Source organism: Pan troglodytes, chromosome 6, assembly GCF_028858775.2.
Source record: "Pan troglodytes isolate AG18354 chromosome 6, NHGRI_mPanTro3-v2.0_pri, whole genome shotgun sequence".
Classification (NCBI taxonomy): Eukaryota; Metazoa; Chordata; class Mammalia; order Primates; family Hominidae; genus Pan; species Pan troglodytes.
In genome coordinates, this window is record NC_072404.2 from 39,663,988 (window position 1) to 39,680,934 (window position 16,947).

Sequence of the window (16,947 nt, forward strand, 5' to 3'; positions counted from 1 at the left end):
GAGCTGGAGGCCATTATCCTTAGCAAAGTAACAGAGGAACAAAAAAGCAAATACCACATATTCTCCCTTGTAAGTGGGAGCTAAATGATGAGAACACATGGATGCATACATGGGGACAACATACAATGGGGCCTATCGGAGGTTGGAGGGTGGGAGGAGGGAGAGGATCAGGAAAAATAACTAATGAGTACTAGGCGTAATACCTGGACGATGAAATAATCTGTACAACAAACCCCCATGACATAAGTTTACCTATGTAACAAACTTGCACGTGTACCCCTGAACTTAATATAAAACAATCTTTTTTAACCCATTAGGACATTGAAGTTACCAGAACATTCTATTCTTTCATCTAGGCTGGATTACCACGTGTTATCTTTAAGAACTCTGTGGCTTGAAGGAATTTCGCCTTCAATCAAAGAGCAATTTAGGCACCATGAGAATTACTTTCCAAACTATAAGGGAAAGTAATGACTATACTAACAACAAGTTGTGAAAATTAAACTTCCAATTTTTCAGGTTTTTCAAGCCCACTCTTTTGCCCCTGAGGGAATTAACTGCACGGAAGACTAGATGAGGAGACCCTGTGGCCCACTTTAAAACCAAGATGGCAATCCCATATCACCTAGACCTTGGGGGTTCATTAATGCTTACACTTATCAGTCTCCAGATGTTCACGGGCAAAAAGTAACACATTCACAGATGGTACAGAGCACTTATGATGATGCCCAAAGAACAAAAGCTATTGGTAGCAGTGAAGAATAAAGTGACCCACAAATAGGCTGCTATTTACTTGTTTGTTTTGTCTGGGGCCCATTTAATTGCGTCTGTTCGCACTACAATAGCTAATGCCCAGCCATTATTTCCATCATAAACCTCACTGGGGATGAGAAATGCAACAGAACGAGATCCTTCTCATGAAATTGATTTTTTCCCTCCATCAGTTAAAATATTCAGCAAAGGTGTTGGGTTCTCCCCAACTCCTTTCCATTTACACAAATAAAAAATATATGTACATTTAAATGGTTAAAGGCTATTTTAAAAACATAAATGGCTGCCTTATATGTTTTAGAGAATATAATGTCTCAAATTAGAGAAGTGGAAACTGTGGGACTTTAATGTGAACAAAATGAATGTATGGCAAATTTAATGGGAATAAAGTACCTGCAGGCACGCAGTAGTTTTCAATAAGTGTGTATGTATTGAACTGAAGGGCCTTAGGATTGATTGCTAGGTTTGCCTAGCAAAGACTGACACGGACTGTGAAGATAAGGGCAGGCTCCAGCATGGAGAAAGAGGCTGCTGACATCCATGCCCTGTGATCTCAGGGATCCAGCAAGGCCAGCCTTTCCTGTTCTCTTTCTTCCTCTGCAGTTCTCGTTCTAGTGCCTAAAAAATGTCTACATATAGCCTTAGTCCTTTAGGTGGAGGCATTGCTTATAACAGATGCTATAGTACCTAGATGTTGGCTGTATTGATTTTGCAATATTATTATTATTGTCAATAATATCTATGCTGACCAACATTTACTCAGGGTCACCCATGTGGCAGACTTCAGGAAGAGAGGAAAACTCCTCAACTCAAGTTTTAAAAATCCAGGGGAAGAGCTGAGGTCACATTCCAAATCCTGGAACAATAAATGTGGTCAGAGAGATGAGAGGCTGTGATTGGCCCAGCATGGACCTTACGACTTCTGTGTTTGCTGGAAGTGTGTTTGGGAATGGGGAGTATAATGATTGGCAGAGTTCACTAAGACCACATATTTTGAGGAATGTTTCCTAAAGAAGGTGCATGCTCTCCTGAAAAAAAATTCATACACACCACAGCTTTGGGCAAGTTCTTAATTTATTTGAATTTCAGTAGGATTATCTGTAAATGGAGAAGTTGGATTAGATGCTTTTTGAGGGTTCTTTAATATCTAGAAGTCTCTAGTTTTGTTACCTTCTAAAATACAACATTATATAAAATAATTTCATATTCATCCCTGACAAGCAAGCAGAGGTGATACTATCTCATCTTATTGGGTGGGAAAATTGAGGCTCACAAAGTTAATTAACTGGCCTCAAATCATTAGAATGTCACCCGGCCCATCTTAACTGTTTTTAAGCATACAATTAGTACTGTTTAATACTTTCACATGATTTTGCAATCAATCTCCAGAACTCTTTTCATCTTGCAAAACTAAAACTCTGCCCATTAGACAATTCCCCATTCCTCCCTCCCTGCAGTTCCTGGCAACGACCTTTCTTCTTTTTGCCTCTGAATTTGCTACTGTAGGTGCCTCATATAAGTGGAATCACACAGTATTTGTCTTTTGGTGATTGGCTTATTTCACTTAGCATAATGTCCGTAAGTTTCATCAATGTTGTAGTATGTATCAGGATTTCCTTCCTTTTTAAGGCTGAATAATATTTCATAGTATATCCTCACCACATGTTGTTACTCATTTATCCCTTGAGGGGGACACTTGGGTTGCTTCCACATTTTGGCTACCACGAATAATGCTGCTATGAACATGGTTGTACAGATATCTGAAATTTTTTTTTTTTTTAAATAAAGAACATTGGAAGTTCCCCTAAATTTTATAAGATAGATGTAAATTACATAAGATACTTATATCTTATAAGATATTTTTCTTGGCTCTGAAAGTGCTTGAAACATTAATAAATACAAAAATATATTAATTAATTAACACAGGTAACTATTTACTGAGCACTTATTTCTTGTCTTTGGTATGTGCTAAATGCTTCAGATGATTTCAGGTTTAGCTGCCAAGTAACAAAACACACACACACACACACACACACACACACACACACACACTAACAAGCATTAAAACAATGTAGGTGTTACTTTTCCCCTCACATTCAGGAAAGCCAGAGGCATCAGCCCAGGCTTCCATTGCACTCCACGGTGTCAGAGTCTAATCTCATTTCTTGTCTGCCATTTCCCAGAGGCATTTTTCCCAAGGTATCCCCAGGGGAAAGATTTTGCTGGAGCCTTACTTACATTATCATGTCTGTATTCCAGCCATCAGATTGGCGGAAGAGAAGAAGAAAGAGCATGTCCTTCCTTTAGCGACATTTCTCCATTTCTATCCCATTGGCCAGAAGTTAGTCATGGGATCACTACTACCTGTATGAAAGACTAAGAAAAATGATCTTTATTGCTGAGAGCCACATACACTGCACAAACTGGGGGGTTCTATCTTGAGAAAGAAGGAAAGACTAGATGTTGGGAGACAGCCGGGAGTCTCTGCCAGAGCAGCCATACATGTTAAATATCAACCTGGTAGTATACATCCCTACGTAAGTAAAGTTGAACTGTTTCTGAGTCTATAGATAATCTTGAATGCTAATTCTGCAGTAACATTGATTGTTCTCTCCTCTGTTGATGTTTACTCCAATGAGATCAACTTAAAGTCTTGAAGCAGGAGAGCTTAAAGTAGAAGAGCTAGTGAAACCTAGAACAATAGGAGTGAGGCATTAGCTTAATATTCTGGTTCCCTGGGTTGGTCTTGAGATCTCCTTGGCCATCCCTCACTTCGGATAGATGGGGCTGCAGCTTTGGTGCCAATGAAGCTGGTGATTAGGTAAGCTTGTTTTGGGGAGTGACTTCTGGATGGAATGTGGAGAAGAGAACTCTTTTTCAAAGATCATTATCTATGAATTGGCAACACTGGTGCCTCCCTGACAATGAAGCCAAATTTATATCTGATTTTTATAACTTCTAATATCAAAATGACTTGTGTATTCAGCAAGCCCCTGAAGATGAATCAGTACATAGAAATATTTTGGATGTTTTGATGGGAATTGTTAAAATCTTTGTTTTAACTATGTAACTTCATTTTATTTTAGTTGTATAACTAGAGAATTTGTGACACTCCAAACCAGTTAGTTTGGCTCATGGACATTGAAATGAATGAGTACTGTGTGAAACAGCAAACATTACCCCATTACTCACAGCATACCATTGTCCTTGAGGCAGGGATTGGGATGGGGTCAGGGCCAGGGAAAGAGTGAAGGTGGCTTTATTTATTATAATATTAATTTAAAAAAAACAGTAATTTTGTTATTTCCATGAAACTGTGTTTAAAAATGTCACTTTCCTATCATCCTCATCAAAATGCCCTGCTTTAGAAATAAACTCTGTAATGAGTACAATTATATGAAAAGAATCTTAAGGCTACAAAGAATGAAGAAAAATGATTAAGTAAGAAAAGATCAGGCTAATGATTTAATAATTTAATTTTAATAATTATCATTTACATAAAATATACAATATCATGGGGATGATGCTTTTATCATTGTCCCTACTCCCTCCTATCTCCTCCAAAAAATGTCATTTCTGAGTCTCTTATTTTTTGGAATGGCATTAAAGCCTCAGGCAGAATCTAGAGGACTTCTCACCAGCCTCAATGGTGCCCACCTCTCTCTGAAACTAAGCGAACCTGTAGCAAAGCCTAGAAGAGAAGTGCAGTTCTTCAACGTTTTAGCCGAGTGACTTCAGAATAAATTCAGTTTAACCAGTGAGCTAAGTTGTGGTCTGCTTTTTATGGTGTTACAACTTGTTTTCTTGGTACCAGTTTAGTTCAATAAATATTTGAGTACTTATTTCACCAACTCTGTAATTTTAATTTGCATCATATCTAAAATATTCAGTGGTCCTTTCCTATAATTCTTATGACTCATAATCTAAGAAGGCAAAACATTTATAATGGTAAACATCATGATCAGGGAGTCAGAGGACCCCTGTTTAAATAGATTATGCCATTAACTAGTTGTGTGACCCTGGGCAAGTCATTTACTCCTCAGCCTTTAGATTTCTCATTTTTAAAGTGAAAGGGCAGGGAGTTGGTTTATATGATGTCTAAGATCTCCAGTGCTTCAAATAAATAGTTAAAAGTGGCATTTCTACTTTCAACCCAAGAAGAATCATATAGCCATAGCTAAAGAGGTTGAGTATAATGATTCATGTAGAGAATCCACTCCATCACCTTCAAACACGTGAAGGTGGAAATGGTGCTCTCTAGTATTACATTGACCACATGTTCAGATTGCTGAATACACCTGCGGAAAAAAATTCCATTCTAAAGAAATGCATTCTGGTTGTTTCAAAGAAAAATTAGGCACTCACTCTATGGTAGATTTCCTGTTGGTCACCCGGGAGTGAGTCCTTCAAGAACCACCTGTACATTTCTCCTTATCTCCAAGCCTCCCAACAGCTCCAGCTCAGTGGGCAGATGGGGCCAATGGAATTCCTGTTCCTTGTTCTCTTTGTAAACCCTGAGTCTCTCTGCTGTTACTCCCTGCTGTGTCCAGGCTGCCCTTCCCTCACTAGAGCCTGCCTCTTCATTCAAAGCTCAGTTTCGAATGCCACCTCCTCCAGGAAGCTTAATCTCCTCTTTGAAATTTCCATGGCATATTATCTTCTCTTCTTACCTTCACTTCTACCTTTTACTGTATTCATTATAAACATAGTTTATCCCCCCTACTGGACTGTAAGATCCTTGGTAGCATAATCCTTTATCAAGTGTAAATGCCTTTTTTAAGGTGTAACTTTCTCAAGTTTATGAAATACCTTGCACCCTGCCCTAGTGGTAGGTATCACAATCTCTTTACCCTGTTTCCTTTGGGAAGGGTCTATTGGTTTCTATTTTTAAGAAGCTGGGTTGATGTGATTTCTCTAGAAGCATCTTTCAGACTTGAATCCACGTGACTAAGTTGTATGTTCAGTTGAATTTTTCAGTGAGAATTTAGCATCATAGTTTTGAGAGGAGATGAAGAAAGTTGCTCTTACCGCAGGCCTGGCCCCTTTTAATCTGATTAGGTTTCACAGTTTATTTTCCAGAGAAAGAGATGAGACAGAGTTTTGTCTAATTGAGACTGGGACAGGCCCAGGGTTAAACATTGGTCTTTGGGCCCCATCACCTCTTTCCCCTTGAAAGATGTCATAAGCAGACCCAAATACACATTTTTTTTTCCTCATTTTGATTTCAGCCAAAGCCATTTTGGGATTTGGATGGTACCACTACTTATTTAGTTAAACTGTGAAGGCAGATCTATGTGCTTTTCAGTGCAGGCATTCTTTTTTCTTTTTGACCCTGGAATATCTCCGTTTTGTGTAGACAGAGACCAGTTGTCAGCTGATAGACTATCACTTGAAGGGGTGATGGCAGCAGTAGATGCATGGGAAAACATCGTGATAAGGCCTTGGAGAAAAGGCTGCTCTTTCGGAAGCAGGGCCCATTTGCCAAGAAGGCATCAAGGGAAATCGCTGGTGGCAGAGGCTTATAACAAACAGGAAGAGGAGACAGGTTTGCCAAAGGCTTCTGTGCATTTTTCCCCTTGCAAACTTTCAGACAGATGAAAATGTTTTTAAGGTGGTTTTTGGGTTTGCACCTACAGGGAGAGTTCCAGTGCATTCCAAAGCACCATGCTGCACATTATGGAAATGCCACACACAGCTAGATTCTGTCATAAAGAAATTTGTCATGCAAATTCTGAGGATGTTTGGCTGGTGTCAGGGAGGGAAGGCATATCAAAGTAACTCAGGCACGCTCTTCAAATGTCTTGCAATTTCATAGCATGCATTTATCCAAATTTATGGCTAAGGCAACAAAAGGTCTCCCAGCTTCCTTATTCTTCAGCTTTCCATAATTTAATTATGATAAACAACTTTATCTAAAAGCCTCATCCAGGGACAATCTTTTCAGATAGAGGAGATAGTGGTTCCAACTGATTGTACTTATCTGCAGCAATAAAGGTTTCTATTTATTTGATTTTTAATTTTAATTTTATTTATTTTTTAATGAGTCCCTGGGAAGTAAGGCTGGATTTAGAGATTTTTCTCTTTTTGCATATTATCTTTATGACTAGTAAATACATAAACACACTGGTTTCCGAGAAGCTGCCGGGCCATGGCTTTATTTGGGTGGGGGGAGGGAGGGAAGGAATCACACATCAAGCCTTCTCTTTCAATTTAAATCTTACGGTAAGAATCTATTTTGGGAGGGAAATGGAGCATGCTAAGCTAATGACAGTTTTCCCTTCTCTTATTTTTCCCACGTCACAGCAACGTGCTCGGATCAGCTCCTCGGTGTGTCGCGATGTTGGCAATGTTGCACTAATTAAGCGAAGTCTCCAAATCACTCGAAAAAACGAATAAACAGTCAACGAGGCAGGGAAGGGTTAAGGTGAAGCTAGATTAAACCTGTCAGCAAACAGACTCATTTATTTTCAAAGCTATCGTTTCCACAATGGAAACAACCCACTTTGCCTGGAGACCCTTAGGTCCGTTCCGTGGGGACCCGGTTTCAACTCTTGGACAGAGGAAGTCGGTGGTCCACCGTGAGCTCAAGGACAGCTAGCTGATCGTCAGGTCCCAACACTTGCCAAGCGTCCCTCACTCCCACCTCGCGCCTTCGTACTTTGGTTACAAAAATCATCTCTGCGATTGCACCCCTTTTGAGTAGAGGGTGCCACTGCGTGGGGAGGAGGCGGCGATTCAGCAGGGGGATCACAGGAGCTGACTCCCCGACACCCAGTGCTGCAGAGGCGAGAGGGCGCAGCCGGGCTGAGAGAGCGACGGAGCTCCGAGCTGCAGAGGCCGCCGCGCGGCGGCCCCAGCCAGAGATTAGCGGTGGGGCGGGGGTTCCTCCCTCTTTTCGGGTGAATGAATGATTAGTCAAACACCACCTCCCCGCCCCGGTCCGCCCGAGATTGGAAGGGAGGAGTCTCGGAGCGACTGTTCATTTTTTAAGGACGAAAGGCGTTTGCCTCGGTACGTTTTTAAATCGACCTTGTGTGTGTTTCAACTTCGGTCATCCCTAGTGTCAGGACGCGCAGACAGCTAAACACAGAACACATCTCTAAGGCCACTTGCCCCTCTGTCCGCTCAGCCCCCTGAGTTCGCTGTCGCGCCCCCGCCAGAGGGAAGCAAAGCAGGGCATGAAAAGTTGCGGGGGCCCTACTGCCCCGGGTGTGTCGCTCCTTCCCAAAGGTGGGGCACGCGGGAGCGAGCAGGGTGGTGGGGCGCCCCTGCGTCCCGTTTGCTGCTCCCTCGCAGGATTGGGGCACCCGGGCCTGAGCGCTAGTGCTGCGGCATCCCCGGGGCTCCCCCAAGAAAGGGAGGAGGCGCCGCGCTAGCCCGGACAGTGGAGACGCGCCTTCTCGGCTCTGGTCCGCGCCCCGGGGCCGTGGCCTCCCTGGAGGGGCTGGGGAACTGGAAGCTGGGCCGAGAGAGTTCCCGCTGCAGCTATCGCGCAGTCCCTCCTGCGCCCGGGCGCCCCCAGCGGGTTCCGGGAGGCGCCCGGTGAGCCCACGTCTGTTGCGGCGGAGCGAGCGCGCTCCGGGAGGGCCGAGAGCCGGCGGGGCTGGCAGGAGGTGGGGAGTGCGGGAGTGGAGGACGCTGCGGCAGCGGCAGCGACAGCGACAGCTCCCGAAGCAGTAGCGGCAGCCCGGGCGGCGGCTGAGCGGCAGTGCGCAGTCGGCAGCGCCGCAGCTCCTCTCAGTCTATCTCCGGCTGCCGCAACACCCCTTCCTCCTGGCCCCCTCTCCGGCGCGGAGGGGCTGACTGCTAAGCCACTGCAAGCAACTCCCTCAGAAAAAAAAAAAAAAAAAAAAAGCCGCATCGGAGGAGCCTGGCCGCAGGACCCCTCCTCCCCGGGCGCCCCCCACCCCTCGCCTCTCCCCCCGCCCTCCCTCACACCCCCCCCGCCCCCCAGCTCTCGGGCGCCCGCCTCCCTCCTTCGCGGACTGTCTCCCGACACGCCGGCTGAGAACCCTTTTCGACTGTGAGCTGCGGCAGCTGAGCAGAGGCGGCGGCGCGGGACCTGCAATCGCCAGGGATTCCCTCCAGGTGACGATGCTCTGGTTCTCCGGCGTCGGGGCTCTGGCTGAGCGTTACTGCCGCCGCTCGCCTGGGATTACGTGCTGCGTCTTGCTGCTACTCAATTGCTCGGGGGTCCCCATGTCTCTGGCTTCCTCCTTCTTGACAGGTAGGGGAGGGGGCGGGAGGGACCGGCCCTCCGGGACGCCGGTTTGGTACCTGGGAAAGGTGGCGCTGGCTTGCCCCGGGGATGGGAGGGTAGGGAGCGCGCACCTTGGCGCTTGCCCTGCGCTGGTCGATGGGGATGAAGCGAAACCCCGGGAGGGCTGGGAAGGCTGGTGAAGAGGTTGCGGGCTGAGAGGCTCTTGCCTTCAAGGTACTAATAATAGACATTCTTCTATTTGAATTTGAGAAATTATTTTATTTATTTTTAATGTTTTCCTCAACTTTTATTTTAATCTTTCTCTCTGTAGAACTCAGGAAAAAAATTTGTGCAGTTTTCCGCACATCTTCCTTTCTCATCTTTGGGGTTGCAATACATCCACTGTGCTAGGAGTGCTTTTTAAAGCACTGGCTCTCAAGACCTTGAATTTAAAGAAACTATCATTTAAAAAGGGCACTAATAGCCGGATATAATAATTATATGTTTTCGGGCAGGTGAAGACCTCAGCTGCTATTCTGAAGGACATACTTTACTGACACCTGGTGCAGAAAAGAAAATATCGAGTCAATTTCTAAGAGAAGGGAAAAGAGGATTGCGTTTCAAAAAGTGATTTAAACCTAAGACAATGCGAGACAGATTCATAGAAAGGCCTGTTTATTGACTCAGTTCTGAGTTTTGGTCAATTTAAAATCTGCCCCAATTTGAGGTTTTTTTTAAAGTTTATTTTTTATTTTTTTCTTTGCGTATGGGGCTGTGTGCTTAGTTGAAATATCTTCATAAAGGAGGAGTGTTATTAAAAATCCAGTGAAATACTTGGAATTGTGCTTAGACCATCTGAGAACAGATAATTTGTCTCTATATCATAGTCTTTTCTTTTTTGAACCTGTTTAAATAAAATTATTGAAAATGGAGTTGGGGGCAGAGGTTTTGCTTTGGTGAATTTAATAATTTAAGCCACATTAAGAATTCTGAAGTTTGGGTAGAGGTTTCAAAAAGGATTAGTGTAAAAATTTTAAATGTTGAAATCATGCTGCTAAGCTAACTTTAAATGAAACATTTTCCCCCCTGAATTTCAGGTTCTGTTGCAAAATGTGAAAATGAAGGTGAAGTCCTCCAGATTCCATTTATCACAGACAACCCTTGCATAATGTGTGTCTGCTTGGTAAGTGTGGAGATCAGGTAATATGAACTCAACTGCTCTCTCTGATAAGGTGAATTCATTAAATGTGATAATATAACCAGATCTTACAAATTGTCTTTATCATTACAAAATTGCACATAACTGTACATAGTTTGTGAGTTGAATCCAGTTAATTTCTGAGTTTTATGGACTTTGGCAATTTCCATTTCATGCAGCTGGAAATTCTTATCTTTGACATCATCCTTATAGATGTAAATTTCAGATAGGCTTTGTATGACGTCTCGGTGAAATTACAGTTTGTAATGTCTGTTTCCAGTAATGATTACTACAACCAAATTCTTGGGACAACAAAACTTTCTGCGTTGGTTCTGTCATTTAAGCTCAGTGGGAAAATGATGAAATAAGATTTAAGTATGAAGGTCAGGAATAAGGTATGCGACAAAGGGAAAGAGAGGTGACAGCCACAAAAAACAAACATAAGGACAAGATGTAATTCTGGATTTCTTTCTTGGGTTTCTTTGCCTGTTATACCCTAAACCCTCAAATACTGTCTTTATTTCTGATTTGGAAGCATGAGTCGGAAAGGACAATTCCATCCTTAATAGAGAATGACACTTGGCTGTCAGCTGCTTAGTTAACACTATCAGTGGTTAGAGACTCAAAAAATAATTTGTTTCCATTTATTTTAGTTTAGTAGTTAATGATAAGTCTAATAAGTAACCACTTGGGGGAGATTAAGTAATGTGAATAAGAATTTCTGAGATGAAATATAGACCTACAAGGTAAACATTTTTGCTTAGGAGTGTTTTACATGCCAATCACTTTTGGCAAAATTTGGTTAGAAACTACACATTATAAAACCTTGTTGGAAATACATTAAGGCAGTCAAATGCAAAGCCCCAAAATGATAGAGGACTACTTGTTGCTAGATCAGCATGCTGTGTGGCACTGGAGAAGGAATTCATTTCGGTTTAGGCAGAAGCCAAGCTATCTGAGTTTATACTACATAAATTTTTTCATGACAAGAGTTGAGGTCAATGTTTTGAAGTGATAAATGGGTGAAGGTAAATGGCTCTATCAAACAATTATCAGGTTCGGAAGACTAAGGAAATCAACAGAAACAAGTAAAAACGCACTGCGTTTGCTGACACAATAAATATTGCTGCCTAATAAAACAGAGCTGAGAGAGAGTGTATTATGATTGCATATTTATGGGTTGCCGTGTTCATTGATGATCTTTTAGTAAATAATTTGTTGAAAAGAAGCTTTCAGTTTAAATTTTGACTCAGTTGTAGATTTACAAATGCAGTGTGTGTGTATGTGTGTTTAATCTTCCTTTTTTATTTTTCTTATCTGTATAATGTGAGTGAATTATTTTATCTTAATCTATTAAGATTTCAGAGGAAATTACCTTGACCAAGTAATATTTAAATGTGCCGAGAGCTTTGCATATAAATATATTGTTTTTCACTTCAGCAATATCAGTACTTATAAAGCTTACGTATGTAGTTTGAGTTTTGTAAACTGTTCCCAAATAACATTATGAGAAATTCTCCCCACAGCATTCCCCCCTTTTCAGTACTCCTACCCCTGCTAAAAATAGTGCCTTTCTCTGAAAGTGGAGACTTAGTGATAAGAAGATAGATGTTAGAGTCCTGCAGTTTTGAAGGTAAAGAGTAAATCTGAAAAGATGCATCAGTTGGAATTCAAGTGGGAGTGATATTTATTACAGAAAAGTATCAATTAAATTCAGAAGGGCAGTAGGTTTATTTATGTCTTCAACATTTAAGTAACAGTTGTAGGTATCTGCCTTGGGCGAGTGCTGTCAGAAATCCTTTCTAAATGTGTAATATTAGGACTTTGGCTATCAGCTTCACCCATTACAGAGCTCTTTCATTGGCTGAAAGGCTCAGTGATATGTTATCATGACCTTTGCAGGGGTTTAGAATTATGGGGTCCAAGTTGTCACAGTCATTGCTGCTTCCCAAACGTTTGTAATGACTTGGTAAAATTGAGTAATAATAGATGGATGACCACTTATCTCTTTGTATAACACTCTTGTACATTTCCACGAACCCACTGCAGTTCATGGATTTCAAAGCACTCCGGACAGCCAGGAAGCTACTTGGCATTTTTGTACCTAGGCTGGAAGGTAGACCTATTGAGCAAATTGATAATAATAGCAATGGTAAACATTTATGTGTACTATTTTTATTTTATTTTATTTTTGCTTGTAGGGCCTCATCTAAGCCTGCATTATTTCATTTAATCTTCACAAAACTCCTTTGAGGGCTTTTACCTTTATTTTACAGATGAGGAAACTGAGGCATAGCGGGCTAAGTAGCTTGTGAAGGTTGCATTTGAGTAAATAGTGGAGCTGAAACTGTCTCAGTTTTGTCTGCCTCTAGAGCACATGCCTATAACCATAAGAAACAGCCTATTTGTTGAGTTAAAGATGTGAGAAAGTAAGGAGAAAATAGAAAGAACGTCCAAATTATTTTACCTTTTGGCGTTCCTTGGGTTATTTTGTTTTTTCTTTTGAGTCTTTCAGGAGTTCAGTTAGTTGACATTTGTTAATCGCATTATATGAAAGGAAAATCTCGTTATGATTTCAGTTGACCTGCAGGGAGCGTTAGTGGTTAGCTGGTTTTATGTATGTGCATTAAGAGGGTATGTAATAGTCTCAACTGTACTTTGGATAAAGAAAATAGTCATATTTAGTTTGTGTTGGTCCAGCCTTTTGGCAGAAAGGTACCTAAGGCTGAGTATAAGCTCATATCTTATTTCATAACATGTACAAAAAAAAAGAAAGAAAGAAAGAAAGAAAAAGCTAACGTCAACGTATGCTTAAAAAAGATGTAAAATGTTACAGTTGGGAGGAAATAGGTGGCACAAAGTCCTGTATATAATTACAGAGTAAAAGCTTAAAAAACCCCACAAAAATCAACTTGGCCTGATTTAAACTTTTAAGCTGTGAAATGTTTCAAAGGTTGGAGTGAGCTCATTTCTGTGAAGTTTTTGAGGATGACAGTGGGCGCAGTGGCCACTGTAAGCAGAGCTGAATAATTTTATTCTCATTTATCATCCTCTGCGTAGACCTGAGCATCTTGCCAGAACCAGTCCCAGTCCAAGAATAACTGGTTTGTTAGCTGGTGATGGAATCTCATTTTAAAGTGTGTGGCCCAAAAAGCTTCAGTTCATCTATTTGAGGGGGTAGGTGAGAAGTTGGATCATGGTCCTAAAATCTAGGGAACTGGGTAGGCAGTTGAGATTAAACTGCATGTGCTTTATTGTTTAGTCAGAAAGCAAAGCATAACTTTTCCCCACCTTACAAAATGGTCTTTTATGGGGCCGAGGAAAGGAGGCCAACACTTATTACTGTTTTTGTATGATATTTTCCCCGCTTTCTTGCTAGAATTATTTTTCCCATAATGTCTAGGAAAACACGTTGGTGCCTGCCCTGGAGTACAGCTGAGAAGAGAGCCAGCCACACCTAGATAAATGAAACTGAAGCCATTCTCTGATCTTTGGGACATCCCTAGGTCCACCAAGCACACATGAGAAGTGTGGTGCTTGATCTTCTCAGCCTTTTCCACCTAACTGTAGAATAGGAGGACATGGCGGGAGCCAGTGAGTTGGGCCCAGTACTGGAAACCTGAGAAAACTTTGGAGGCTGGGACTCAGAAAACCCGAAGTCAGAGCTTAGTTTGGCATACATTTTGTTCAGCAAAAAACATTATTCTGAGGTTGAAATTTCCTCTTTAAAATCCAGAGGTGCAATGTAGAAATGGACCCTTTGCTCATAAAAAGCAACATGAAATTCAATGTTACAAGAATCAGGGCTCCACCTGTCTTGGAGCCAACCAAATAGTGAAGACAGAGAGACCTTGTCTGCTGTCTTCTACTTTTTTAATCACAAAAATCTAATATCGCTGAACAAGGAGCTCCCAGCATCTTAGATTCTCTCTGGTGTCTTATCTCCGTAAAATCCTCATGTTCTTCATTGTTCAAATTAACTGGCTGGAGAATAGATATCTATTATCTAAACAAGTGTTAGGCACATGTTTGAGGATGAGGGAGATAACATTGCATGAGGATTCAATTCATGTGTGTATGCATGTATGAAACAGAGAGAGAGAGAAGATATAAAGTAGACCAGATGTGTTCAGAGAGGTACTGCACTCAGTATATGCACAAATACATAGATTGCCATGCTTTTTCCAAGTTGTTTCAGGTCATTTCTAGACTTTGGATGCTCACTAAGGAAGCAATCAGATTTATTTATTTTTACTCTGTTTAGAAGGTGATGTGACCAATTACCTTTCAACAGAACAATTTTTGGGAAAGGTAACAGTTAATGTATAGGATTGTGTCGGCAAATTCACAAAGACTAGTTCTGAGAGTTATTCTCGTCCATGCTTTATTCAGGCTCAGAGAAGTAGAGCAAATCTCGTGAGATCACACAGTTACTAAGAGACAGAACTGGGATGTGAAGTCAGTTCCTTCTTTGCTAAACCAGAGTTTCCCTCTGCTGGAAACGTTTACTACTTAAAATCTTCTACAGATACCTTCAAGAGCTTCAGAGAGTCCTTTCAACCTGCACAGAGCTAATGTAGGCTCTCTATGGAGGCAGTTATAGTGGTTTTGATCTTGCAACCCAAACTGTCTAGAATTTGGAGAGCCCTTCCAAGAAAGACATGGGTTTTGGCTGGCATCATAACATTTTGGCAAAGAACTTTGGCCCAGACATCAGACAATCTTGGGTTAAAATCAAACTGGTGGTGAAGTTGAGACAACTACCTCACCTTTCCAAACCTCAGTTTCTTCATCTGGAGAGTGGGATGGATGTCAACGTCTAGTTCACAGAGTTGCTATGTGAATTAGATGAGATGTAGCACATAAAGTTTGGCCTGGGGCTTGGCATAGAGTAAACACTCTGGAATGATTTTTTATTGCTGTTGTTGATGATGGCATTATTTTTAAAAATTCTTATTTCCTCATATGGAATAGGATGCAAAATTTCAAAAGAAAATGATAAAAGGGACGACGGACGAGACATAGGAATAATGATGGCAAACCCACCCATTGTTACGCATGAACAAGGTTTGTCAGAAATGTTTAGTGAGTTTTTCTGTCTCTCCAGGCTTGGACTGGGCTGATCTAGGCTGCTTCCTTATTGGTCCAGTGATCCCAGTGATCTTTGGGCCCTGGTGTAAGTTTTCCCCTCGCTTTCCATTAAACATAAACAAACAAACAAAAAACAAAAAAAACACAACTTTCCGTGGAAGAGGGGCCTGCTTTCTTGCAGAGTATTTACATCTCTATGCCTGTGGGGTCACCTTCACTTGTACTTTTATTGGCAGAGGGATTGGGTTGGGACTCGGGAGCGCTGTGATTCTGGAAAAACTGCCTAGTGGCCTGGCATCATGGGGATTTTCCTGGCCCGCCTTGTGGAAGGCTCTCGACCCCTTTCCAGACCTGAGTATGTTTTTGTTGCCTACTTACTCAATGCTCCCCTTCCCCATCCCATTTCAAACACTGTTTATTTTGTTTTGAGGCACTGGACTTGACTGTGGGTATCAACAGTAAATTGTGTTTTAAGTGTAGGAAATAATGTTGAGGAAAGAGAGCCCTTCCCCAGACTAGAATGCAAATAGCGGGAGGGCAGTAGAATAGGAGATAATGGGAAAAGTCAGGCAAGGCAAAATGATGGAAAAATAAAACTAGTTAATATGAATTTGTTGGGTAAATAAAGGATATCAGTTTTTCACACCCTCTTCTATGGCCCTTCTGTATAAATGATGATATATTGAGTCCTTTGTGCTATAAAAGAATATGAGTAACACCACCTTTCATGGCAGTGGGAGGTCAAGTGTGCTTGTTGAACTTAGTTAAGATCAGCAAATGAGCTGGGTGTATATTTTAAGACCTGTTGATTCCCAGTTCTAATTCTATAAAACACCACTCAAGGCACTAGGGATAGCAGGTTATAAATTCAATAATATTATTCTTTCTTCCTTCTTTCCACACTTCATCCCCTCTTCCATTTTATTTTATTATTTTTAGCCCTTTCTGTGTTTGAAGCATTGTGCTGGCTGGGGACCTTTGAGGAGACAAAGACCAACAGGACAGATTCTTGCCCACAGCCTAATGGGGGAGACGAACACATATATAAATAAGAAACTTTATAGGAGTGACAGAAAAGCACTGTAATAGACTCAAACCCCTGTACTAAGGGGGCTGCCAGTGAATTCTGACTAGGGTATCTGGGACCGTGATGCGGGAGGAGAGATGATCCAGGCAAAGCCTTGTTGGAGGAAGGACACAAAGAGAGTGTGCTTGGGACTGTGGAAATGGCAGCGTCTATTGTGCCCAAAGCTGTGATGGAGCTGGAGTTAGAAATCTCCATGGGAACCAGCAAGGGGAGCATCTTGAATGTAATAATAAGGATATCAGTTCCATTCATGTAACTGGGAGAAGCCATTTAATATTTTTGTGCAAACACATGACACAATAAAATAAATTTTATATAAAGATCTCTAGGAGCTTTTGTACGGGATATACAGAGTGTGAAGAGGCTGAAGTTTGGACAACAGACTGCAGCGATGTTGTGTGGTCAGGTGAGAGCAAGCAGCCTGGAGTAGGGGTGGGCAGTGGGAATGGAATTAAGGTGTTGGGATAAACTAATGTTGCCCAGTCTTTTGAATTTCTTTGACTACATTCCAGTTCTAGAGTATTTACGTGAATACCAAAGGTATTGAAAAAAATAGAATATTTTGATAGAAAGACTCCAAACCATGCCCAACAAGACACA

General features: G+C 41.7%; 2 protein-coding genes across 10 annotated transcripts in view; both read left to right on the plus strand.

Annotated features, from left to right (window-relative positions):
* BBS9 (Bardet-Biedl syndrome 9) overlaps window positions 1–7,227 on the plus strand; it is a 797,962-nt gene extending 790,735 nt beyond the window's left edge. For all 8 annotated transcript variants that reach the window (XM_063814155.1, XM_054655541.2, XM_063814156.1 and 5 more), the window contains one exon: window positions 7,075–7,227. In XM_063814155.1, the coding sequence (XP_063670225.1) occupies window positions 7,075–7,133 (59 nt within the window). In that variant the 3' untranslated portion in view covers window positions 7,134–7,227. The remainder of the gene's footprint in view (window positions 1–7,074) is intronic.
* A 1,064-nt stretch (window positions 7,228–8,291) lies between these two features.
* The window catches only part of BMPER (BMP binding endothelial regulator), a 249,361-nt gene continuing 240,705 nt past the window's right edge, over window positions 8,292–16,947 (plus strand). Inside the window, exons 1-2 of one of the 2 annotated variants that reach the window (XM_009452884.4) lie at window positions 8,292–8,998; window positions 10,069–10,154. In XM_009452884.4, the coding sequence (XP_009451159.3) occupies window positions 8,866–8,998; window positions 10,069–10,154 (219 nt within the window). In that variant the 5' untranslated portion in view covers window positions 8,292–8,865. The remainder of the gene's footprint in view (window positions 8,999–10,068; window positions 10,155–16,947) is intronic. The other variant, XM_054655539.2, reaches the window with a different exon arrangement.